Source organism: Physeter macrocephalus, unplaced genomic scaffold (genome assembly GCF_002837175.3).
Source record: "Physeter macrocephalus isolate SW-GA unplaced genomic scaffold, ASM283717v5 random_35, whole genome shotgun sequence".
NCBI lineage: Eukaryota > Metazoa > Chordata > Mammalia > Artiodactyla > Physeteridae > Physeter > Physeter macrocephalus.
This window is the reverse complement of record NW_021145322.1, coordinates 11,406-35,370: the sequence shown is the minus strand read 5'-3', so window position 1 is coordinate 35,370 and position 23,965 is coordinate 11,406. Positions and strand designations below refer to the sequence as shown.

At 51.7% G+C, this 23,965-nt stretch overlaps 1 protein-coding gene across 4 annotated transcripts in view; it reads right to left on the bottom strand.

The window, feature by feature from the left end:
- CAPZB (capping actin protein of muscle Z-line subunit beta) overlaps positions 1-23,654 on the bottom strand; it is a 137,774-nt gene extending 114,120 nt beyond the window's left edge. For 2 of the 4 annotated variants that reach the window (XM_007104588.4, XM_007104587.4), the window contains exon 1: positions 23,529-23,649. In XM_007104588.4, coding sequence (XP_007104650.1) covers positions 23,529-23,531 — 3 coding nt within the window. In that variant the 5' untranslated portion in view covers positions 23,532-23,649. Of the gene's footprint in view, positions 1-22,279; positions 22,493-23,528 lie in introns of those variants that run through there. The other 2 variants (XM_028483473.2, XM_028483472.2) reach the window with 2 other exon arrangements.
- Positions 23,655-23,965: the final 311 nt, after the last annotated feature.

Below are 23,965 nucleotides of genomic sequence, written 5' to 3'. Positions count from 1 at the left end.
ATCCAGCCCCTTCGGAATAGCTACGAGGGCAGGCCCAACTGGGCAGCCAAGGACTCCAGCCAAAGATGCACTAACTGACACAGGGTAACTAGCCTTGAGGAACCAACCCAGCCAGCTCTGGGGAAGGGCACCGGAAGCTGGGTTAATCAGGTATCTCATTACTCTTCCAAACAATGCCATGAGGCAGGTCCCTGAGGTCCGCGTCCCTATATCAAGGATCAGAATGAAGCGTCATGAAGGCACAGCTTCTCATACTCGCTGCTGGGCTCCCAGCACCCAGACCAGTGTGTGGCTCATGGGAGTCTCCAGAAGTACTGCTGGTGGATGTGGGAGTGAAGCCACCCAGCCTCAGAGAGGTGGAGTGATTTGCACAAGGTCACCCAGCCAGTAAGCAGGTGGTAGGCAGAGTCAACGTCAGGCTCCAAATCCATGAGCCTTTCTGTGGGCCTCCCTTGCTTGGTGGCACATGGGAGCAAGAGGTCCCAAGCTCTACCTCTTCCCCTCTCTCCCAGGCCACCGCCACTGGCTGCAGCTCCTGGCAGGAGCCGAGCTTTGCCCAGCCTAGGCATCCAGAGGGCATTCCAGCAGAAGCGTGTTCAAAGCAGGCCTTTCATGGATATGCGTGGAGGAGAACACGAGCCTTGCCAGGTGAGCTGGCCTCCACCCACGCCACCTGCTCACCTCACTCCTAAACCCCCGACGTAAGCATAACTGTAAAGCCTACTTAAAAAAAACAAAAAAAGAACCTGATTCAATTATTACTTAAAACAAGAACTGTAAATGTTTAAGGAAACAGATCTCTTTTTAAAACAGCCATTGCGTAAATAAAGATTTAACTGAAAATGAGCTCAGAATGAGGCAGACCCGAGTGGGAATCTGAACTCTACAGTTAACTGGCAACGTAACGACAGATGAACTACTGAACCTCACCAAGCCTCAATGTCCTCATCTATGAAACTAGGATAACACCTGCTTTCACTGGGACCAAATGAAGATTAAATCATTACGTTTAAATGAGATAATGCATTTACTTAGTGTCCTGGATATGATTCCTGGAACACAGGGGTGTTCAATAAATAAATGCTATTGGGGGCTTCCCTGGTGGCGCAGTGGTTGAGAGTCCGCCTGCCGATGCAGGGGACGCGGGTTCGTGCCCCGGTCCGGGAGGATCCCACATGCCGCGGAGCGGCTGGGCCCGTGAGCCATGGCCGCTGAGCCTGCGCGTCCGGAGCCTGTGCTCCGCAACGGGAGAGGCCACAACAGTGAGAGGCCCGCGTACCGCAAAAACAAAACAAACAAACAAAAAAACCCCATATGAAAGAACGTATTCACCTAATCTGCTTAAAAATCACTTAAAACAGGTCCAGTGTAAGGGTATTTATTCCCTATGGTTTCTATCTGGAATAATTTTTTTTCTTTCTTTTTTTTTTGGCCGCACAGTGCAGCATGTGGGATCTCAGTTCCCAGACCAGGGACTGAACCCGCGCCCCCTGCAGTGGAAGCTCAGAGTTTTAACCACTGGACAACCAGGGAAGTCCCTAGAATAATTTTTTTAATTAAAGAAAATTTCTCAATGGGAGTCAACATTCATCTGGACCCACACTGTCCAATACGGTAGCCACATGTGATTACTGACGTTTAAGCTACTTAAGTAAAACTAAATATTCAGTTCCTCAATCACACTACACACATTTCAAGGGCTCAAGAGATACATGTGGCTAGTAATTACAGGATAGCACACAGATAGAGGGCATTTCCAGCATCACCGAAAGTTCTAGTGGACAGTACAGCCACAGGAGAAGACATCCTTAAGTAACGTATCCTTTATTTACTTAAACGGTGGATTTGGTTTCCTAAATCCTACTGTCTGCTAACAGCACTGCCAGAAGAAAAGAGGGTAAAGACCTCAATAGCCTTCCTTAGCCTTCCTCTTTTAATCCAAATCTGCATATTCTGTCAAGCCTAATTTCCCTTTAAAAGTTCCAAACAGAATATCCTCGGGGCGCAGAGGGATACTGGGGTCTAGAAGGCAATGGGGACTGGGGACCAGGTAAAAGTATGACTTTTAACAAAACGTGCTCTGAGCAAACACAGAACCTGCACCGCCGCCCTCCACATCAGCAAACTGAACGCTCTTCAAAACAGGTCAGCAACCCATCCAACCCAGCCTCACTCACACAGAAGGGCCGGAAAAGGGCAGGTATTCACCTCTGCTAAGAATCTGTGGTTTTGCAACAGGATGTGATTGGTGCATAAGCTAATTTCCTTTACAATTCTGATGCCAAAATACTCACGTGACCCCATCTAAGCCCAGCACAGCCTCACACTTGCCCTCCTCGATGACCCACAGAGCCAGAAGCCCTACTAGATGGAACAAGGTCCAGAGAGCAAACCTCTCTGCAGCCATGCCCACCTCCATCACCTTCTCCGAGGTCCCAGAAGGCTGGCACGCCCTAAGGGCACCTGGCACCCTTAGTTCCTAGGACGCTAGGACACATGACCAAATTAGAGACTAGCTGTGATCTTCTCATATGATGTTGAGGCCCTTTCAAAAAACACAGGGTGCCAGAAGCATTTTTATAATATTTCAGCCTTTATGTAAAGAAGGGGGGGAGAAACAGAATTTATCTGTATTTGTTTGTAATATCTAAAGGAATGAGGACAGAAAAGAAAATGTCTACACAAAAACTCACCAGTGAAGATCTGTAGCAAAATTATTCGTAACATCCAAAATCTGGAAGCAACCCCAAATGTCCATCAACTGGTGAATGGACAAACTGTGGTATACCCATGCCATGGAATACTACAGAGTCCCATACGGCACTAAAAAGGAACAAAACAGCAACACATGCAACAACATGGATGAATCTCCAAAACAACCATGCTAAGTGAAATCAGTCAAGCACAAACATCTATGTACTGTGATTCTACTTCTATGAAATTACAGAAAAGGCAGAACCACAGTGACAAAGCAGATCAGTGGTTGCCTACGGAAGGGGGTGAGGGAAGAGGGGAGGGAGTACAAAGGGGCACGAGAAAACTATTTGGGGTGAGGGAACTATTCTACAACTTGACTGTGGTGGGAGGTTACAGGATTATTACCCAAACTCATTAAACTGTCCTCTTAAAACCGGTGAGTTACAGTGTATGTAAATAATGCCTTAATAAATAAAACAAGGAGAGACCCTAGAACTATTAACAGTGGTTACCCAGGGCTTAAGGATTTAGGGAGGGAGGGGCAAGCTGGAGGAGACTGGGCAGATGAGGACAAGGACAGGGGGGAGATTTTTCATTATACAGTGTGCTTTATGCACACATTTTCACTTCTGAAAGTTGTGACTGTATTGCCTTTTCCAAAACTGAGTTACAATTCTTTCAAAGCCAAACGCAGAGGAGGGCTTTGTGCACGGGCTCAGCTGGGCCAGTGTGGTCCAATGGCAGGTTCCTGTGGGTGGGTTCCAGGCATGAAAGGCTTAAAGCGGGTGGGGGTGGGGAGGATGAAAAGTCTGATCCAACCAGAGCTGCAGGTAGAAGGCCAGCCCTGTCCTCTAGGCCCCGGAAGCCAGCACTCCGGGGCCTCCTGTCACATGTTAGAAAAACAATAGCCACCATTTATTGAGCACTTACTATATCCCAGATGCTACTACTCATTTGGCATATAGCACCTCATTAATTATGATGAATCAACAACACGGATGGAACCCTCACTGCATGCCAGGTACGACGGCGGGCATTTACCTGCTTTACTTAACTATTTACCTCAAATAGACTCTGTGATGAGGAACCAGTCCCAGAGAGTTAAATGAAGCCCCAAGCTATGTAGCTGAAAGTGGAGGAGTGAGAATTTAAACCCAGGCGGCCTGGCTCCAGAAGCCAAGCTTTACATCTCTGTCCAAGAACAACTCTGTTCTTGGGACAGAGGCAACACTAACTTCTACACCCATGCAGGCTGAGGCTGGGGAGGGAACCCACATCAGACACCACCTGGATCTGTGCGCCTGGCCTCCTCCGCAGCACAAGAGCCCTGCCAGGAGGGTCTTCCATTCTCACATCAGAGAGGAGGAGCCAGAAGGATGGAGAGAGTCACGATGCTGCCGGGCTCCAAAACCCTTACTCCATCAAGCTGCTTCTTTGGCTAACAAGCAGTGAGAGCTGAAACCCAAATAAAAGTAAGAAGCATGTTTGAAGACAAAATGTTCCTGAGCTCCAAGATTTTAAAAGTCTCTATTTCTTTGAACAAATGAATCACATGTCCAGGTCAGAGTCCTGAGCTGCTGTCGGAGACGCTAGGAACCACGGAGGTACCACTTGAACAGCATCCTGCAACTACTCTTCAGCATGGAGAGAGCCGATACTCATCAGCCCAATATGAAGAAAATGAGGCCGGGAGGCAGGAGGGGAATAGTTCAACATCACACAGCAGGTCAGGGGCCAAGATGTGGCCTGCATTCAGGGTTCCAGACTCCTGGAGCAACTGCTCTTTCTGCCCCTCCAGCATTTTCCAGAGTGTGGTATGCAGATCCACCAGGGTTCGAGAGAGGTGTTAGAAGGGATATGGACGAATACAATTTAGTGGTTACCTAATTTTTAAATATTTATTTATTTATTTACGGTTGCGTTCGGGCCTTCATTGTCGCGCGCGGGCTTTCTCTAGTTGCGGCGAGCAGGGGCTACCCTTTGTTGCGGTGCATTGGCTTCTCATTGCGGTGGCTTCACTCTGTTGTGGAGCATGGGCTCTAGGCGCGCGGGCTCAGTAGTTGTGGCTCGAAGGCTCTAAACCACAGGCTAATTGTGGCGCACAGGCTTAGTTGCTCCGCGGCATGTGGGATCTTCCTGGACCAGGGCTCGAACCCGTGTCCCCTGCATTGGCAGGAGGATTCTTGACTGCTGCGCCACCAGGGAAGTCCTAGTGGTTACCTATTTTTAATATGCATAGAAAAAATATAACTAGCACATCAAACGTGTGATTTTACAGATGTTTTCTGCTTAGAGTAGATTGAGGTGTTAGGCTCAAGGCAATTTAAAGAAAAACATTAAATAAATAATAATAAACTGTGCTGGTAGATGGCCAAGTAGGGGAACAAACAAGTCCTACACCATCCTGGGCTCACTCTGGCAGCAGGCTAAAGCAAGAAAGAATAAAAGGAAAGGATGAAACGACAGAGGGAGAATGGAGCAAACCAGGAGAACAACAGAGGAGTGGAGTCCCGCCTTGGTCCCCGCAGGTGACTCAGCTCTAGCACAGGGACTGAGTGCCTTGCAGCTCAGGACATCACAGTGCCTCGCTGCCCCCTCCCACCCCCGCCAAGCTGACCCAGCCTACGCTACAGTCTTCCCACCCCAAACACGCTAAGGTCCAAAAGCCACACATGAGCCAGTCAGGGGGAGTAAATGTCCTGAGTCCTAAGTAGTCCCCACTCCAAGACTACTGTCAAGGTGACCTCTCTCTGTTCCCTATACTTGAGCCAGCTGTCAGTGTTTAACCCATTTCCTTGCCTCAGTGACTCTCCTTTCTCTTTTGCTGCACGCTTCTTTCAAAATTCCAGGGCAGGGGGGCCAAAAGCCCCCCTCAAAGCCTCCCAGCTCACAAGAGCCCTAATTACCAAGGCTGCCTTGGTTTAAAGGACAATTTGGGTTCACACGTTTCCACACCAGCATCAGATGCTGGGAAGTATAGCCGGAAAACACCGCAGGTTGGCCGGGCTCTCCAGAGCTGTGCCTGTCCCACCCCTGTGGGTCCTAAGAATGGGATGCTCGTCTAAAATCGCCAGGGACACAAAGGGCCTTATCATCAAGCTGTAGTTGGGCTCCCTCCAAGAGACAGGAGCACACACGTTTTAAGACAGGGAAAAAGTGATTCACAAACACTCAAGCCTCCTTAGACTTTGAGAAAGACTCATTGGTTTACTAGAAAACTAGGTATCAAATACTCATAGGGATTATACTTTCCTCCACACCACCCTCCTACCAAAAAAAAAACAACAACAAAATTTGTGGAAGAATGCTATTAAAACCTTATTTTTAAAGCAGTCTCACTGTAACTACCTCTGCCTCACGAGGTACGTACAATACGGGCCACAAACCAGGCTTGGTGGGCACCTGGCGTGAATAGCCAATTCTCTTCATTTGCATATTCTGTTCTGCAAATTTGCCTGTCTGCTAAGATGTACGTGCAACAACCAGATCAATACTCAGGGCACTTGCACGGTCATCCAGACACGCGCAGAGTGGTGAAGAATCTGGGTCGCCCGACGTGCGCGACCCAGCCGAGTGTGAATGAGGCGATCTCTGCCTTCTTGTTTCAGCTCTCAAGCTGTAAACAGGGCCCTTCTCACAAGTCTATTTAGTGCCACATTTTTCACCTTGTTGTTGATTCTGCTGTTTAAAAACGGCCCCCAGTGCAGTGCTGCCCAGCGTCCCAAGCAGCAGAGGGCTGCGATGCACTTACGGAGAATACACGTGCTAGACAAGCTGCGTTCAGACCCTGAGTTACAGAGCTGTCGGCCGTGGCTGATGAGTCAACAATATATACGAAGTAAGGTGTCCTTAAGCAGCAACACACATAAAACAATGTCTTTTTCTTTTTCCTAATGTTTCACATCAGATCCTCAGATCTTATTCATCTTAGAGCTGAAAATTCACATACTTTTACCAACCTCTCCCTAATTTCCTGACCCATGGCAACCAATTTTCTACTCTGTTTCTATGAGTCTGACTTTTTTTTAAAGATTCCACATATGAGTGATACTATGCAGTATTTGTCTTTTCCGGTTATATATTAACCAGATGATAAAAATGTTGTCACCAGAGCATCCCAGGAACCTTACCATGGTCCCCTAGGAATAATGGTTCAGGATTTGCTAACTCAGTGCTCGTGTTGACTCTACAGAATGACAACCCAGAGCAACAAGAACAGACTGTATACACACAGGCAGGGAGAGCAGGTTCACACCTCCAGACACAAGCTACAGGAGCAGTCATAACAATCAATAAGCAATAAGAGTAGGAAAAAGAACAAAAAGTGCTGTACCAAGATCCTCAGTACAGTACAACATACAGAGAAAAATTAGAAACCTCTACTTGTCCAACTTCAGGGGAATGGTAAGTAACAGTATCAACCAGTTGACGTATTAGTCATTTAAAATGTTTTTGAAGGGTTTATAACAAGAAAATTCTTGTGGAAAAAAACCAGGATATAAAAATAGCATAGACAGGGGCTTCCCTGGTGGCGCAGTGGTTGCGCGTCCGCCTGCCGATGCAGGGGAACCGGGTTCGCGCCCCGGTCTGGGAGGATCCCACATGCCGCGGAGCGGCTGGGCCCGTGAGCCATGGCCGCTGAGCCTGCGCGTCCGGAGCCTGTGCTCCGCAACGGGAGAGGCCGCGGCAGAGGGAGGCCCGCATACCACAAAAAAAAAAAAAAAAAAATAGCATAGACAATATGAACTCAATCACATGGAAAACGTTTAAACTATACAGACACAAAGCTGCTCAAGCAATATACCAAAAAGTAAACAGTACCTGCTGGCAGGGTAAGATTATGGGCAAATTTTTTTTCTTCTTTCCTATATCTTCCAACTTTTCTATAATGAACACATTACTCATTTATTTATTTACTGGCCGCACCATGCGGCTTGCAGGACCTTAGTTCCCCGACCAGGGATTGAACCCGGGCCCAAGGCAGTGAAAGCGCCAAGTCCTAACCACTGGGCCGCCAGGGAAGTAAGTCCCCGAATACACTACTTCTATAACAAAGAGAAAACACTGCAAACTTTCTTTTAATAACGTCAGATTCCAAAGGGATCCCTTGTATCAGGGAACGAGGTCCGGAAGCTTCCCCGGGCCCCTGCCACTGGTGCTCACGCCCAACCAGAAGGCCACACACCTCCTCCCCTAGCCTGTGAGCAGCTTGAGGCAGGGACCGCCTTTTCTTCAGGCCCGTGTCGCAGGACCTGGCCCAGAGCATGGCACACAAGAGACTCTCAGCAAATAATGACAAAGAAAGGCGGGGGCGGGGGGACGGGAGACGGGGACGGGCAGTGAGCCGACAGCAAATAATACCCAAGGAAAGAAAGCCAACTGCTGGGCTGCCTGGGTAAAGGCTGTGCTGTCAGTCTGGTCGGGCCACAGAGAGGGTGCTGAAATGGACAAGGGCAAAATCGAAATCGGAGTCTCCATCCTGGCGTGGGACTTCCCTTGCGAGGTGGCCCTGTCTCCCTGCCCAGTCACATCAAGCTCTCCCACTCTTTTGGCTCCCACAAGTTTAAATTATTGTTGGTTGCCCTGAACATGACGTCTGCGTCTGGCACATGCTGTTCTCTCTACTGCCATGTCTATACCCGCCCCTTGTCCTCCTGGCAAAGGCGTCCTCTCATCTTGGCTCCAACAAAACACCTCTCCCTTGGGGTCCCTGCCTTGACTCTCCTCAGCTAGACCCCTTCTTCAAGGCACCTGCACACACCCCTTACAGCCATCATCTTCCCTTCCCCAGGTTCTTTTGAGGCCCAGAGACAGGAACGAGCCAGACACCGGGGGTCACCAGACGGTCTCGGGTGGTCCACATATGAGCATCTTTTATTATCAACAGTTACCTAAGCTTATTTCAATGTGTACTTTCTACTCATGGCAATTAATATTGGTTTTCTGCTTGTGGTAATGACAGAGTTTCTCTCTTAGGACATTTTTGCAGAAAAGCAAGGAGCTCTCTCGACCTGGTCAGACAGTGAGCCAGACTGAAGAAGTGAAGTTTGCCAGGCAGGGAGAGTGAGGTCAGATCAGAGGGCCCTAGGGGACACCAGTGAGGTACAGGCTACAGCACTTGTTAGAGCAAAGTGATGGGAAGAATGTGTGGAGAGAAAAACACTTGTTCTCTTTAGTCCCACAATCCCACTCCCGAGGAGTTATCTTAAGAAAGTGACTCAAAAGGAGGGGAGACAAATACATACACCACATGTACGTGTGTGTGTGTGTGTGTGTGTCAGACAAATACATACAACACACGTGTGTGTGTGTGTGTGTGTAGATAAAGATATAGACAGATATCCACTGCAAGGAACAGAGAGCGCAGTAAAGGGCTTACAAATGGTTCACTTTTTAATCCTCACGACAACCCCATGGGGTAGGTTTTCTGACGTGAACACTTTGCAGAGTCTGAGGATAGGAGAGACGGAGTAGCGTTCTGCACCAGTCAACACTCTCACACACCTTCCCATACTGCTACACGGTGCTCCCATTTCACATCTGAACAGCTGCATCACATTCCACTGAACAGACATACCGCCGTTTCAACCTACTGTTGAACATCCACTTTCCTCAGCATTCTGTCACTGCCATTCCTGTCTCCTGTGTACGTTGCAGGAACTCCCAAAAGGACCTGGGTTTGAATCTGGACCTGTCCCCAGATTTCTTCTTTAACTCAGGGTACTGGCTTTCTGCATTGGTCAACCCAGCCGCCATGAAGCTCCCTCACCAGGTCATGCTGGAAAGCGTGGTCTTTCTAATGCATTACTGGAGAAGCACGTTCAAAGATGAGTTTTCAGGGAATTCCTCGGTGGTCCAGTGGTTAGGACTCCGTGCTTTCACTGCTGAGGGCCTGGGTTCAATCCCTGGTCGGGGAACTAAGATCCCGCAAGCCTCGAAGTGTGGCAAAAAAATAAATTAATTAAAATAAGATAAAAATGGGCCTGAGTTTATGCGGCAGCAAAGACAATGGCCTACTCCAGAGTGTGGCGTCCAGATTCTAGAGTGTTAGAGGACCCTAGTCCCAGCTGCCTGGTGATTCACTGTGGGATCCGGACAAACCACAAGCCCCGTGTGAGTGGTGAAATTCCATGACACAGTCGAGGTGAAGGGCGAAGGCGATAACATCAGAGCAGCTGGGTTCAAGTCCTGGCTCTGCCACTTATTAGCAGTCTTTGTAAAATCTTCAAATTTACATAAAGTCCTCAATTCATAAGACCTCATTCTTGGGAGAATTCTGGAAGCTAAATAGGATAATGCATGTAAAGTGCTAAGTAAAGTATGTAGTAACAGATGTACTGCCACCCTTTCCTTATTGACTCGGAGGGCCTGCTGAATGCTTCAGCTGATTTGGAATCTGGCTGTACTTGTTCCAATACACAGCCCATCACCTGAGGCTTAGAAATCATTTTATTTTCCTTTCCTTAGAGACTCTGGCATGTAATGGAATTCAACTCACAGAATTTTAGCGGTTAATCCAATGCCACACAAGGATGTTGGAGTAAGACTGAAGCCTCACAGAGCGCTCTGAGCTCACCACACAAAGGTCCAACACTATTTCTATGTCCATGTTCTGCCAATTAGGCACATGATGGGAGGGCCCTTCCTTGGGGACCACAGCAACCAGTTCTAGTCTGTTATTTCAAGAAATGCCTCCTTGACAATCAATATGTACCAAATAGATCCCACGGAATCAAAATAAAAGCAGGATCTGGGGGAAAATTCCCAAGATGCTTTTGGGTGCTCTCCATCTGGAATTCAGCAAGCTCAGAAGCCACAGTCCATCATATGCAAATTTGAATCATTATGTCGTACACTTGAAACTAATACAGTGTTGTCAATTATACTTCAATTAAAAAAAAAAGGAAAGAAACCAATAGTCCATCAACACAAAAGCCTTATAAAGCCAGCTTTATGGGAGGCAAAAGGACAAGGGAATTCTAGCTAGTAGTCAGATAAATGCCTCTGGAGAAGGTTATTTAAAGGAAAGAATGAAGAAATCAAGGTAGTTAAGGAATCGGGAAGATTGGACCTATTTCCCAGGAACATCACCTAGTACCAAACGAGATGACAAGTAAGAGAGGCTGCCCTGACCCAAGGACGTGGAGACCCTGCCCGTCTTGTGGACAGATGCTGACACCCACAGCCTGGCCCTCTAACCTCTCTGAGGACAGGAACCTTGTTCAGTACCTTTGTATGGTTTTACCTCTTCGGGTTGGAATAATCACTTATCCACTAGTTATCTAGGAGAGCGGCAACCACTGCCCCACTGCTCGTTTCTGGCCCCAGCTGCAGTGTGACGCAGCCAGGGCATGGAGCTGGTCCCGAGTTCGAATGCTAGCTTGCTCACTGACAGCTACGTGATTTCAAGAGTCCGCCTGGATGTGCACAGAGCAGAGGGGATGGTGCAGGGAGGAATAAAGACTATAACAGTGCCCAAGGTCTCAAAAGCAATTCCACACCTGACGGGGGTTAGAAGTTTCTATGCGGGACATGAGGCCTCCTTGTCAACGAAGAACTGCAACTGCTGCATGCTTTACTCTTCCGCATCTTAAGATGGGCTCCAAGGCGTCTAAGCCAGACTAGGAGCAGTCACCTAACAGTCTGCTTTGAGTGGCAAAGAATTTAAAAAGTACTAAAGAACATTTGTTAGATGTTCAGAGGAAAGTACTCATACTTTCCTCTGTACGTGAAAATGCACCCTTGGACCAGCCTCCAGTGTGTACTGAGGGCTGGATTTTGGAATCAGAAGGATCGAGTTTAAAGGCCACCCCTGCCCCTTACTAGCAGTGTGATCCTCTACAAGATTCACTTTAACCTCTTAGGCCTCCATTTTCACAACTGCAAAATGGCGGCACGACCAGGGCAATGAGAAAGATGACATGAGACGGCACTTGTAAGGTTCGGCACAGAGAGGCTGATGCCATGCAAGTCCCCTTGCGTGACAAACCCTCTAAGCCAACGTGCAGACGCCTGCTCTGTGTAAAGGAGCGGCCCAAGAGCAAGCCCCTGGGAAGCCGGTGGTCAGGGCCTCTCCTTAGTGTCATCATGACACCCGCATTTCAGATTTACAGTATTCCTTAAAACATGGATTTTTAGTCAATCCAATTCTCTTCCCTATGGAATGGTGCTAATTTGCAAGACAAATGATGAGATTCCTGTAGATAATAAGGCGCCATCATGAGGCCTGAGCTACGGCATTTCATGTGTATTACTCTCATTTAATCCTCTGTGAAGAGAAGGATATTACGTCCATTTCACTGATGAGGAAGTTGAGGCTCAGAGAGATGAAGTAGGTAGTTCAAGCTCACACAGTCCCTAAGCAGCCAGATCCAGGGGTCTCCTCCACTATACTATGCCAGGCTGCCTTCCATCAATTGTTTTCTTCCCCCATTGTATCCTGCCTCCTTCTTATACCCCTAAGCCCCCACACTCTACATACCTTAAAATCAAACACATGTTCTTTTTTTTTTTTTTTTTCGAACACATGTTCTTAAAAATAAAACATGAAACCCCTGAGGCAGTGAGCTCCGGCGGGTCTGTGGCAGTTCACAAATGCAACACTGGTTCGCAGCCGCTGAGAGCCGCTGGGAAAACATGCCACCTTCAGAAAAGGAGAAAATGGATCAGAACACCCAGGGCAGGTGCGGGGGAGGGGGGGATGAGGCTCACTGATTAGCACCCTGCCCTGCTCCCCCCAGAGGGCTCTGGGCACCATATGTAACTGGCACTCCAGGGTTGGCCACTCATGCCAAGAAAGAAAAAAAAATTAAGCCATCTTCCACAAGAGTGACTTTTACTATAACCTAGAACAAAAGCACCATTTCAAGCAACCTGTTCATGGAGAGGCAGGTGCGTGCTCTGTAAGGCCTGTACTAACAAGGGTGTGTTTCCAGTGAGCTCTAGGAGAGACAACGCCTCCTCTGGGAGATGGACACAGACGCGAAGTCCCAACTCTTTCCAACACAAAGAAGAGGGAGTTTACACATTTCAAGTCTCTTTCGGCTCTAATAACATGCCAAGAGTCCATGTTGCTGATAATAACACAGTACTGTTAATAAAAGTAGTTAATGTCCTCCTGTGCCTGGCTTTACATGTATTAACTCATTTAATCCTCATAAAGTCCATCAGAAGTAGATCCTCTTATTCCCACCACTTCACTGTGAGACAAGGAAACTGAGGCAGAGAGTGAAGGAAGCTCCAAGGCTGCAGGTTCGGACCACGACCCAGGCGGTCAGGCTCCAAAACCTGCCCTTCACTGCCCTGGACTCTAGAATCAAGACTGCCTTCAACTCCAAGGACGGCCAGTTGTGTGACTTTGGGCCAAGTGCTCAGCGCCCGCCACGTGGCGGAGCTGCAGTGGATGCCGGCGCAGCTAGGGTCCCCGTTCCCACAGGCCCTGGTCCTGCCACCGCCGGACCCTCCGACAGCCTTCCGCACCAGGAGTGGCCCGACCAGCGGGAGAGCACTGACCCAACCCCAGGGGCAGACGCCACACTCAGCTCCTTCCACTCCTGTTACGCCCACCTCAAGTGACACAGACCTCCTAGGAGCCCAACACTGATGTCCTGAGAAGCCAGGTGTGGCCGAGGGCTCATGTCCCAAAGGAGATCTGGACATTTGCTAGAAAGCTTCACTCCGGAATCGCCTGCCCTAGAGTTTGGTCTGCATTAGGCTGAACCACATGAAATGCTGGTATTCAGCCATTTTTTTTTTTTTTTTTTTTTTTTTTTGCGGTACGCGGGCCTCTCACTGGTGTGGCCTCTCTCGTTGCGGAGCACAGGCTCCGGACGCGCCAGCCCAGCGGCCATGGCTCACGGGCACGCGCAGGCACAGCGGCCATGGCTCACGGGCCCAGCCGCCCCGCGGCACGTGGGATCTTCCCGGACCGGGGCACGAACCCGTGTCCCCTGCGTCGGCAGGCGGACTCTCAACCACTGCGCCACCAGGGAAGCCCCAGCCATTTTTGACCTAGTAAAACAGCAAGTTCATGTGGTTCAACCCAGTGGCGGGGAGGGCATTTACCTTCATTAAGGACCTACTAGACATTCAGCAATTCAACACCCTAGAGCCACGGCCCATGGGCCAGGAACAGTGGAACACGGTGACAGTACTCACAGCTCTGAGCGGGGGACTTAGCATCTGTCTTCCCTCCGAGGACGAGAGACAGAACGTATTAGGCATCGTGAGGGTAACCAGCTCACGCTGCTCAAGGTTATACAACTATTAAAACGGCCAGTGCGGTCTTTCCCCTCAGCTTCCTGGGCAACCTGACACTGTCTGTTGTGCCCAGGCTGGGACAGGCTTCACAGGAAAAAGTCCAGGGCACGCTGTACGGTCTCGTCAATGAGGGGCCGTCACAATGACTAGGATGCATGCCAAGAACAACGGTGCTGCCCAGAAAGCCAAGGTGCACCCCTACGGTTTAGCAGGTATCTTTCCAGAAACAGACCGAAGGTTCCAGCTGCTTTCATTTTCAACAACCTGAACCAAAAAACCCTCCGAACTTCTAACCTACACCCAGACTTCTTCAGCCTCCGTGGCTGGACCTATAGGTGAACCTCTCGACCTCAGTTTCCTCGTCTGTAAAATAAGCATCCTGGTGGGTCCATGCGCGAGAGGAACAGGACAGCAGAGTGCAACAGGCATGAGTGGACGGACCTGGATCAGAATGCTGACTCTGCCGCTAACTAGCCAGGGCCCTTAGGCACGTTACTAAACCTTTCTGAGCTTCAGTTTCCTTATCTGCACGATGAGGAAACAGACCTCACAGAGCTGGGGTTGAGAGAATTAGGGAGCGACTGTGCATCCAGCAGGAACACAGGCAGAAGGGAGGTGGTACTGGACAGAGTCCAGGAGAGAGACCCGGTAACCTGTGGGAGGAAGACTGCTGTCTCAGGGCACCTCCAATTCCGGTTCCTCAAGACCAAGTCCGAGGGCTTCCCTGGTGGCACAGTGGTTAGGAATCCGCCTGCCAATGCAGGGGACATGGATTCGAGCCCTGGTCCACGAAGATCCCACATGCCGCAGAGCAACTAAGCCCATGCGCCACAACTACTGAGCCTGCGCTCTAGAGCCCACGAGCCACAACTATCGAGGCCGTCGGAAGCCCGCACACCTAGAGCCCGTGCTCCACAACAAGAGAAGCCACTGCAATGACAAGCCTGCACACCGCAACGAAGACCCAACGCAGCCAAAGATAAATAAATAAAATAAATACATTTATAAAAAAATAAAAATAAATGATGTTTGTGCTTAAAAAAAAAAAAGACGACCAAGTCAGAGGCCTCAAATCCCAGGACTACTGGGGCTCCACACCCCCTATGGCTGAAAGAGATTTCGAGACAGGAGCTGTCTGGAAGAGGAAACAGAAGAAAGCAAGGACAGTACACATCAGAAACTCTCACAGAAGAACTTCCCTGGTGGTCCAGCAGTTAAGACTCCGCACTTCGAAAGCTGGGGACGTGGGTTCAATCCCTGGTCGGGGAACTAAGATCCCACATGCCGCGTGGTGTGGCAAAAAAAAAGAAAAGGAAAGAAAGAAAGAAACTCTCACAGAGCCAAGAACCTGAAGTGGCCCAGCCTGCACTGCCATGTTGGGTCCACATCCAGCCCCAGGGACCACGCGCTGACCAAGCTGCGCTCAGCAGAGAAGCAAAGGACTGATAAAAAACAAAGCCACAGGTGAGACAGAGACAAATTCAAGAGTAGGTCTTTCAGTGGCCACAGTACCTTAAATCACTTTTCACCAGGAGTGTGCAGTGGATAAAGTGCTCCTCCTCTCAGTTTCTGAGCATAAAACTACATGCAGGAAGCCCATCCATGTGAACTCAGACATACCCCTTCAGGGCCAAAGCCTCATAACGAAGAAGCCTCAAGAAGCAGCATGACATGTGAGCAAGCCAGACCTGAACTGCCTGTCTGCCTCTCAGGGCTGCAACTGACAAGGGAAGAGGGCGCTTGGTGGGAGCTGCTCGTCACTGACCCCGGCAGAAAGAGTATGTGCAAAACCATCTTTACATAACCCTAACATTTTAAACTAAAGATATTTCACTTGGTAACCATAATGAGTCCTCTGCACAAATCTCACGGAAACTTTTGAGGCAATAAGCCCAAATCCCGCTAAATAACCATGATTCTAACTCAGAAGGGTCCTGCTGAGTTCAGTGCTAGAAGAGGAAGCTTCGCGGAGCAGTTTAAGCGGTGGGTGGAGAAGTTAGGGGGTCTGAGCCAGTGGAAAAGACCGCTTGCAATCTGCAGTGTGCTAAGAGCTTCGCGGCCAGGAAGCACTGGGCTGGAAGCCCTTCGGATCGCCAGCCGTGGGCCAGGGACTCTGCCTCTTGGGGTCTCAGCAGAACTGGGGGCCACTACCACTTGCATCCAGGCTGCCTGGGAGGTTAAATACACCACCATCTATCAACCATCCATGTTAATAAAATAATTACTCCTGTTGCACCGATGAAGTACCAGGCACTGTCTACACTTGCCACATGCAAACTCACTCAATCCTCACAATAACCCCCCTGGGGCAGGTGGGTGTAAACGCCAGGGTTACCGACTCAGTAAAGACCTGTTTCAAGGAGAAAACAAAAAAAAAAACGCCAGGGTTGCTACCTTAGAAGAAATAGGACTACCAGACTGGAAATGTATCACTAGAAAGTTGCAGACGAAGTCTCCTCTTACAGGTGTCCAGAGCTGTCCGAAAGCCGCGGGGCGGGAACAGGAGGAAGCCAGGAGAAGGGACGTGTTGCTGCCCCTGCACTGATGCCCAAGTCGGGCAGAATCTCAGACCTGCCTGTCGCCATTTGCCTCCTCCATTTAACCTGAAGACCCGTGTTCTCATAGGTCTGACTGCTGCGTGAGCGTCCACGGAATGAATGACCTGATGGAACAAATGGGAGCGGCAGAGGCGCCCGGCGTCCAGAGCTCGGGCTCCGGAGGCAGGCGGGCCTGCGTGAGGAGGGCGACATGAGGCGGCGCAGGCTGAGTGGGACTCGGGGCCGCCCGCCCATGCGGGAGGGCTGGGCGGCTGGGTCACTGGGCTAACCGGACTGAAATCCCTGTTCAGGAATTAGTAGCATATCAAGGCTTTGCAGGCACCACTATCTGGGATTTAAACTGCCCAAAAAGAGTTGCTGGGCCAATGATAAAGCATCCTCTCCAAATGCCTGAACAGGGCAGCTCTGGGGGCAGAAGCTTCCCCCTCAACCCAGAGGCGGTAAATCACGACGGCTGGCTCTGCCTTCCTATCTTTATCTTTCTCACCCATCCCTTCCTGTCCATCCCCACGGTGGCCAGGACCCTTAGAACCTCACAGCCTTAACGCCTGTGAATGCCTCCCTCCAGGGCCCTCCCGGCCGCACACCACCGCCAGATGACTCTTCCTAAAATACCACAACTCTGCCAGCCTCCTCAAATTTCTACCTGCCCTGTCAAAAATCTAACTGGCTCCACGCTGTCCCAGATCAAATGCAAACTCTCTCGCTTAGCAACTCAGGTGCTCCACAACTCCCTCCCGAGACCGAGGCTCCCCCGCTGGCCGTCCACTCTGCGGATGGTCCCCAAACTCACAAGGCTGACCATCACCCCGACCTCTGCTCTTGTTCCAGGCCCCTGCACCCACCCCATCCTCTCCGCCTGGGCAAGGTCTCCCCAGGTTCATACCCAGCCCCCACCAAGGCTGCCTGGAAGCTGGAGTGGTCGGCAGGGCTTTGTGGAGGCGGTAGACTTCGAGGCAAGCCTGCAGGGATGGGCAGACCTGTGGCCCTTTTGAAGGCTTTCCCTTTACTCCTCCATTCCTGCTGCACTTAATTTTCTGGACGCACCTTGCCTCCCCTTCCGGATTAAAGGGCAGGGATTACGGCTTCTCTTTGTGTCCTTACTCTGTAGTATGCAGGATAAGACAAATGATAACCCTGGCTACCACTTACTGTGTGCCATGCACTGGTTTCAGCACATTACAATTTTCACTTCTTTCTCCCAGTATCCCTATAAAATACCATCCTCACGTTACCCATCAAGAAACCGAGGCCAGGGCTTCCCTGGTGGCGCAGTGGTTGAGAGTCTGCCTGCCGATGCAGGGGACGCAGGTTCGTGCCCCGGTCCGGGAAGATCCCACATGCCGCGGAGCAGCTAGGCCCGTGAGTCATGGCTGCTGAGCCCGCGCTCTGCAACGGGAAAGACCACAACAGTGAGAGGCCCGCGTACCGCAAAAAAAAAAAAAAAAAAAAGAAAAAAGAAAAAAAAAAAAGAAACCGAGGCCAAGGGAGAGTAAGATCCTCACTGCAGGTCACACACTGAGTCGCAGAGACAGGACTCCAAGCCAGATCAGCCCAACCCCAAAGCCCATGTTCTGTGGAGCAGGCAGAAGAGAAAAGTGCTCACTGCTCACTCATTCAGCGTCTATGAGGCGCTTACCAAGCGCCAGGCGGCCGTGCAAGGTGTTGGGTGTTTGGTGGGAACCAAACAGACAAGGTCCCCGCTCTCACGGAACTCACAGGCTCTGTCCCTCTTCTTCCAAGCCCGGAAGAGGGCGAGGACTCAGTTCATAAGGGGCTCCACCGGGCACAGATGAGGTATCCAGAGCCTGAGATACAACATCAGGCTACAGCAACACATGGTGTCCACAGCACAGGCAGCCTTGTCTTCTGTGGTGGAGTAGAGCCTCTGGCTCTGTCAGGGACTTTCTTCATTCAAGACACAGCCCAAAGCCAAGCAAACTCCAAATACTCCTTCAGCAGGCAGTAAGCAGTGGAGAAAACGGGTCTACCTCTGAAGTCAGAAAACCCAGTTCCTCCACTTAGTAGCTACAGAGGGACTATCCACTTACCCGTTGAACCTCATCTGTAAAATGGTGATAATAATAGTTACTACGCATATAATTACGCATATAATTACGTGCCAAAGGCTGTTCAAAGCACTTGATGAGTATTATCTCACTTAATCCTCATAACAGCCTTATGAGGAGGTACTGTTATTAGCCCAAGGCCGTCTGGCTCCTAAATCCTAACTTCGCATCAGGGCAGCTCAGGGCAGCGGGCAAGGCTCCACCTCCTCACATCAGAGCGTTGTTGATCTCTAAAAGCCTTAGTCTGGAAATGGCATTACTCTCGCTGGTCTTAACGTGGGTGATCTTGTACCCTTTGGACTTCCACACCCCACTCTCACTGGCGGGATCTGCCTCCAGGAGAAATGGGACAAGAGCCTGTACTGTGAGCCCTACTTCTCACTGTTTCTGAGAAACAGAGTGAGCCTCCGGCACAGGAGTCGGGTGGACCCAGAGCCAAGTCCCAGGCCCGCCCCTCACACCAGCCACTCAACCTTTCGAGCTTCCATCATGGGGTGAGGTAGGACCTAAGTCCTACCTCAGGTTTCTGGATGACGGCAGATCCTCAATCAATGGTAGCTACCCAGGTGAGAAGGGCAGGACTTCTGTGGCACAAACCTTCCCGGCTGGGAGAGCTTCTGGTCTGCAGGGGACAGACCGCGTGTGCAGTGCCATTCACCTCCGTGGTGACGGCCAAACAAGGGCAGGCACGCTCCTCAAGGCCGGGGCTGAAGCCGGGCACAAGCCCCAACTTTCTCTGAAGTCTCCTGCGTTATCTCATCCAAGTGTGCTTGCAGTTACATTAAACAAGGCTCTGCTTCCTTAAACTGTAGCTAAGAGTGACACAACCTCCCTGCCAAACAACGTAAGCTGTGAAGGCGTGGACCCTTGTTTGCCTTGTTTACCATGCCTCCTTGTCCTGAGCACGTAGGCCAGCACAGAGAAGGCACTTCATAAATACACTCATGAGCTTCAAGCAACTCCTAACACACCACTGTCTTTGCCTAATGCCAAGAATTTCCCAGCCTGGGAAGCAGGAGTCTCAATGTTCAAAGTACCTGCCCAGCCACCATTTCCCTGTGCTCTCAGTCATCTGTCCTCTCCCCTCCCCCAAGGAATGTAAAAGAAGAACAGGACTTCTGAGTTATAAATAGGAATATCTGCTTTCAAACATACGATTTAGGGCTTCCCTGGTGGCCCGGTGGTTAAGTATCCTCCTGCCAATGCAGGGGACACGGGTTCGAGACCTGGTCCGGGAGGATCCCACATGCTGCAACTAAGCCTGTGCGCCACAACTACAGAGCCTGTGCTCTAGAGCCCGCGAGCCACAGCTACTGAGCCCGCGTGCCACAACTACTGAAGGCCCCGCACCCAGAACCCATGCTCTGCAACAAGAGAAGCCACCACAATCAGAAGCCCGTGCACCGCAACCAAGAGTAGCCCCCACTCGCTGCAACGCGAGAAAGCCCATGCGCAGCAACAAAGACGCAAAGCAGCCAAAACTAAAATAAATAAATTTATTAAAACAAACAAACATGATTTAGCATCTCTTTAATCTCAAGCTATGGATCGCTGGCTACTTTTTTCAAGCATTCCACCAAAGAGGAGCCAGTTGGGTTTAAATAAACAAGGCTGTATATACATGTGGGGTCTGAGTGGAGCTAGACCTACACCAGGAGGTCTACACCAGTAGACCAGCCAAGACACCAACTGTATTGTTTCACCTTGTAACAATATAACAGGCTTCTCCTATCATCTCCTGTCAGGCCAAACCATCTGGGAGCTTGAGGGACAACTCATGAGGGGGGCCCAGCCCATCCCTGCTACAGCCCCACCATCCAGCACCAGAATCATAACTCTAAATTAGGCCAATAATTCCGAAATTAGATGCTAGAGCTGGGTAAGGAAAAGTGCTTTGAAACTATAAAGCACTTACGGATAGTGGGAGATCATTACCTGCTAAGAGAATGCAAGTAAATTCCATTTGCTTATGCATTCGTAACTGATGCCAACAGAAATCACGGAATTTTCTCCAAAGTCCAGTGCACTTTAGACTCTCAAACTGCTATTTCCCTCCATGGATAACTGAGATCTAGCTGGTTTCTCTACCATCAACCCTACTGAAAATAAAACCACAGTGGTTTTGTGTGTGTGTGTGTGGTACGCAGGCCGGCCTCTCACCGCTGTGGCCTCCGGTTGCGGAGCACAGGCTCCGGACGCACAGGCTCAGCGGCCATGGCTCACGGGCCCAGCCGCTCCGCGGCACATGGGATCCTCCCAGACCGGGGCACAAACCCGCATGCCCTGCATCGGCAGGCGGACCCTCAACCACTGCGCCACCAGGGAAGCCCCACGGTGGTTTTAATACATTTACCTATTATGCAACCCCACACCACCACTTCTGTCCTACTCCAACTGTCTACACTGGTTTCTTAGTCAGAATCTTCAAGTAGGGGATAAACTGAACGATAAGCAGTCAGAAATTACCTATAAGCCTAGGAGATACTAAGAACAAGTTATTGAGAGAATGAGTATGAAATCCAAGTGGCTAAGTTCAAGACACACCCCAAGCTATTTCCTTCAGTGCCAGGTACTGTTCTAGGCCCCAGGGATACAGACACGGAAAACAAAAGACAAAAAAATTTCTGCCCCCAAAGAGCTCACGTTTAATAAGCCTGCATCACCAACAACACATAAGCAGCCTGGGACAATGGAAAGGATGCAGTTTAGGGCCTATCAGATGTGCTCCCGTCAACTAAGCAACATCCTGAGGAAGTTCCTCCATTCCCTGAGTCTCAGCTTCTTCATCTGTAAAATGATAATACACAGCATCCCTCAAAGGGTTCTGTGTGGATTAAGTAAGTGGAGCACAGAGCACGGTGTCTGGCATCTAGCAGCCCCCCCCCACTCCCACTCCCCACAGAAAAGTTAGCCTTTTTCCTCCACCCCTTCCACAGTCCTTACAGATTATCCAGGTAAGACCCAAATACAGGACTCCTGAGAAGCCTCATGTATCATCCTGTTCCTTCTGGGTCATTACAGGCATTTTCCCATCAGGTCTGGAGACTCAGGCACTGAGGGCCAAGGCAAGATGCTCCCCCTCCGCCGCCGCCCCCCCCCCCCCCACTGCCAGAGATGCTGCCTTGAGCAGCCCCACCTGGCCATCCCAACCATCCTCCCCTGCTTTTGTCCTGACAGCAAACTTGTAAAACCTCACTCCAAGTCCTCAGCCAAAACTGTCCTAGAGAAGTCCTTCCCCACCCAGGCCTGGGGAAGAAGTTCAATAACAATGGCCACGCTTTTCATCAACATACAGGAAGGCATGAAGAAAAAACTCAGCCACTCTGAATTAGGCACCCTAGTTCAGAAGCAACATCCCTTCCTTAAACAAGGAACCGAGAGCCCCAAAACTCTTTGGGGCCCAAAGTCCACATGCAAACATCTGCCAGCACCGGGCCAGAGGAGCAGGTGGCCACCCTTAATCTCAGTCCACTCTCCAAAGATGCCTTGGCCACGTGAGGCAGAAGCCCTCTGGCCTTTCCAACCTGGGTGCTGGGCCTGCCCTGCAGAAGGTCCCAAAGTGGAGGGAGGGCGGACTCACTGGTCGGGGCCTAGGTGAAACCTCGGGCCAGTCAGAGCGCCGCCAGAGCACCTGCCTTCATTACCAAAACAAACAGCACGAGTGAAGCGAGCTCTCGCCCTCGGAGTCTGGCTCACCTGATCCGAGGCACCTCCATAATCAGCAGTTCCAACCCTCACGAGCTGACAGTTGAGGGGGAAAGGGAGGCTGCGCCTGTTGGGGTACATTGTGTCCGGGCCGTCTGTTGGCCTCGGGGCCCGGGGGCCTCCCAACGGCAGCGGCCTCACAAGGGCGATTGTGCGTTCATCCCCGTCCCGCGGCTCCCCCATCCTCATCCCTCGGCTCCCGCACACGCCCCGGCGCCGCGGGTCCCAGCAGGACGCTCCGCCAGCACCGCACCCCGCGCCACCCAGGCGGCGGCCGCGGGAAGCGCTCGCAGAGCGCCGCGCTGCCTTCCGGGCATACGGATGCCCGCCCTGCCCTCGCTCGCTCCCAGGCGGCCTCCCAGAAGGGGCACCGCTCCAACCTGAGAAGGCACAGCCTCGGCACCCCCATCCCCACCCGGGCTGAAGAGCTGCTCTCACTTCCCAGGGGCGGCAAAGAAGGTTCGCCCTAGGTAGTGGGGAGCGGACCACCTGGGTCAAGGGCAGGGCAGGGCAGGGAGCCGGGCCCTGGAGGGAGGGTAAAGCCCCGGACAGAGTGGGGCTGACGCAGGCTACGCCGAGAGTGGTGAGAAGTCATGGGAAAGGGACCAGGGAGTGGGGGGAAGGGAGTGACGTCCAGGCGGGGACCAGGGGCGGAGGAGGGGGGTCCAGACTTAAGACCATGGAGAGAAGAAAAGATTCAGGCTGAAGCCATGGAGGACAGGGGAACAAATATGGGTTGAAGCCATGGATAAGGGGCTAACGGGGGTCCGGACTGAAGCCATGAAGAAGGGGGGAGGTGGGGGACAGAGGCCTAGCCTGGACCCTGGGAGGAAGAAACGACGGCCTAGCCTGGGCCGTAAGGGCTGGGGATGGGGACCTAGCCCGGGCCATAGGGAGGAGAAAGGGGGACTACGCCTGGGTCCCCGGAGGGGGTGCTCCAGGAGGGTCTAGCCTGGGCTACGCGGGAGACTAGCCTGGCCCCAGAGGAGGAGTGTGGGAGCCCAGCTTGAGCCAAGGGCGGGGGTTGGGAACGGGAGGCAGGGTCGCTGCCCACCCAAGCCACCCAGGCCGGCCGCCCCCTCCGGAGCGGACAGGGATGGTGTCTACCTGGGCTCCGGGACCCCGCCCCTCCCCCACCCGGGGGAACCCACCCTTCGCGGGCCGGGGGTGGGTGGGGGAAGGGAGACGCGAGCTCCGGCGGGGCCCCCGGACCTGAGGGAGGGGGACGTCGGGCCTTTACCATTGTGGCGGCGGCGGCGGCGGTCCCGGTCCCGGCGTCTGTGGCTCTCCCCCCCGCAGCAGGGCCCGGCGCTTCCACTTCCCCGGGTGCCCAGGAGTGAACATCCGGGTCAGCACCTCCCTCCTCCCGCGCCGGGCCGCCGCCACCTTCCTTCCCCGCCCCGGCCCGGCCCGGGCCCGCCCCCCACGCAGCCGGCTCTCGGCCAATGAGCACGCAGGGCCGCAGCGATCGCCAAGTATGGAGCGCGGCACTGGGGGAGGAGCGCCGAACGGGGAAGTGAGGGGCGGGGACTGCGGGCGGAGCGGGGCGGGGCTCGGCGGCCGCAGGATGGGTGGGCGGCCGCAGGATGGGTGGGCCGCCCCAGGGCTAGGGGCGCGGGGTCGGGATGAGGGGAGGAGGCAGGAGCCCGGGCCGGGGGAGTACCTTCTACCCGCAGC